We start from the raw sequence: 2,500 nt of genomic DNA, 5'->3' as shown, positions 1-2,500 counted from the left end.
GATGAAAATGATGATGAATATATATAGGAAAAAATAAGGAAAAGTAATGAGAAACATGATTAAGTTTATGTAAAAACTCGGATTAAAAGGAAAATCATCTTTCATTCATTATATGTAATCAAGCGGAACTCCCGGTTATAACACAGTTGAATTATCAAATCGTCTATTCTATTTAAAGCTTAAAGGCACGAGACATCTCATTCCAAAATAAGACAATAAAAAATACGAACGTCGTATCAAAATAACTTAATCAGAATTGATATAAAATATTTACATAACAGTATCTTGGCTACTTTAAGGCCTAAGAAATTCTAGATTAACAAACAATGCCCGCATGATTTGGTGATCTAGAAGAATATGAACATATATATATATATATATATATATATACATATATATATATATATATATACATATAAATATATATATATATAAATATATATATATATATATATATATATATTATATATATATATATATGTATATATATATATATGTATATATATATAAACCTATATAAATATATGTATATATATATATATATATATATATATATATATATATATATATATATATATATATATATAGATAGATAGATAGATAGATATGTACACATAGAAACACGTATGAGTACATCAACATTGAATAACAACTGCTTAAAGTCAGCTGTTTTAGAAGATTTAATACTGTAACATTATCTCAACGGTGAAACTCGATTCCTTATGTATAAACACGGCACAAAATTCTGACATAACACTGACTCGCAGAGGCTAGCGTTATCTCGCAAATGCACCACCGTCTCCCTTTAACTTCATAATATAATGGCCAATCACCTGCGAGCGATCGGCGCGGAAACCCGGCGCGATCGAGGGAAAACTACTCGCATATAAACTCGGGTAATAGTCGTACCCAGCGGGGAGACAATCGCCAAGCGAGGGCACGGCATAGGGCGCGTCACTCGTCCATGGGTCGTAGTGTTTGTGTTTCTCGGCTAGCGCGAGGTCGGAGCTGAGGCCGTGCGGGTAGTAGTCGTACGGGTCGTTTGGGGCGACCGCTTCGTAGAGGTCGGTGCGCAGGGCGATGCTCCTTTGCGGGGGGTCGTCCTTGGTGGGGACGCATCGGCTGTGGTAGTCGTCCATCTCGGAGGAGTGGCGATCCGACGGGCTAGGGTCGTCTCTGACAGGATAGGGCGTAGGAGTCTCGTGGGCGTACCGCGGAGGCAAGTCCTGTCCTACGGAATACCACGGCGAAGTGTCCTCACTCGACGAGGTGCTGGCGGAGGGACTGACGGTCTTCCTGAAGGAGTAAGGGTCGTAGGGCGTCGGGTCGGGTTGGGTCAACAGTTCCCTGAGCAGAGGGCGAGGTTCCCTGAGCGTGAAGGCGTCCTCGGAGTCCTGAAGTTTCCGACCCTTAGGACTGGAGGAGGGCGAAGCGGAGGGACACGCCCTCTTGAAGGGGGTGAAGGCGTAGGGCTTCGAGGTGGCGCTGGGGGCACTTCGGGAAGGGGACTCCGCCGAGGACCATGCTGGGGGAAAGGCTCCTTGTTAGGATCAATTTCGTCAACACACAGTCCTTTAAATTCATATATGCACACACACACACACACACACACACACACACACACACACACACACACACAAAGCATATACAACACCCTCCAGCCCACACACACAAAAACAAAGAAATGGACAGAGGAGATAAACATAGATACTCGAACGTTCTCTTTTCATTACGCAACCCGATATCTAATGAACATATGAATCCGCAACGCTCCGCTCGCCGTCGACCAAAACACAATATAAATCCAAACACTTAAGCTAAATCTCGGTGACTTTAGTTTTGTCACATGTGATTTAATAAAAACAGGCTATCTTAAAATAACGAATTCCAGGGTATCACGCCTTTATTATCTACAGATAAAACTAATCCCATGGTAATAATTGGCACTTTGTTGACAAGTTACGTAAGCATATTTAGAAAGTACTTTTTCGTGTGCGATAAGATTTTCTTCTGTAACCTTTATTGGTGATAATTCAAAGTTCATGTGATTGTCCTGTACGAGTCATAGCTTTTGTTATCTGTGATTTTTCAAGTGAGATTTTCCTTCATTTCATGATGAGAACATGTATACCATCATGTTTAGGTTCAAGGGGTAAAATTATCTCTGTACAAGTAAGCTCACACACACACACACACACACACACACACACACACACACACACACACACACACATACAAACACACACACACACCCGAGGTCCCCCAAATCCTGCGAGTAACAGGGAGCAGATCCTAGGAACTGGACATCAGCTTACTTGTAAACCTGAAGTAGCGGTACTCGTCGTGTGTCATATCTATGCGTTCTACTGAAGGTGATTTGTTAAGGGCCATCCTGAGACTCTGCTTGAGTTCGACTGAGGAGAGGTTGGCTGGTTTTCCTGAAGATGGAAGGGAGAGACAGGGTTATTGATAGTGAGAGAATATACTACGGAAGTCTACG

General features: G+C 41.6%; 1 protein-coding gene across 1 annotated transcript in view; it reads right to left on the bottom strand.

Moving 5' to 3' along the window:
- Positions 1-567: 567 nt before the first annotated feature.
- LOC122245791 (uncharacterized) overlaps positions 568-2,500 on the bottom strand; it is a 2,995-nt gene continuing 1,062 nt past the window's right edge. The window contains exons 3-4 of the mRNA XM_043003796.2: positions 2,316-2,438; positions 568-1,525 (exon numbers count right to left, since the gene is read on the bottom strand). Coding sequence (XP_042859730.2) covers positions 777-1,525; positions 2,316-2,438 — 872 coding nt within the window. The 3' untranslated portion in view covers positions 568-776. The remainder of the gene's footprint in view (positions 1,526-2,315; positions 2,439-2,500) is intronic.

The sequence above is a fragment of the Penaeus japonicus genome, unplaced genomic scaffold (genome assembly GCF_977035675.1).
Source record: "Penaeus japonicus unplaced genomic scaffold, GWHDUDI00000001_assembly GWHDUDI00000033, whole genome shotgun sequence".
In the NCBI taxonomy this organism is placed as follows: domain Eukaryota; kingdom Metazoa; phylum Arthropoda; class Malacostraca; order Decapoda; family Penaeidae; genus Penaeus; species Penaeus japonicus.
The sequence above is the reverse complement of the archived record's forward strand: the minus strand, read 5'-3'. Positions and strand labels throughout refer to the sequence as shown.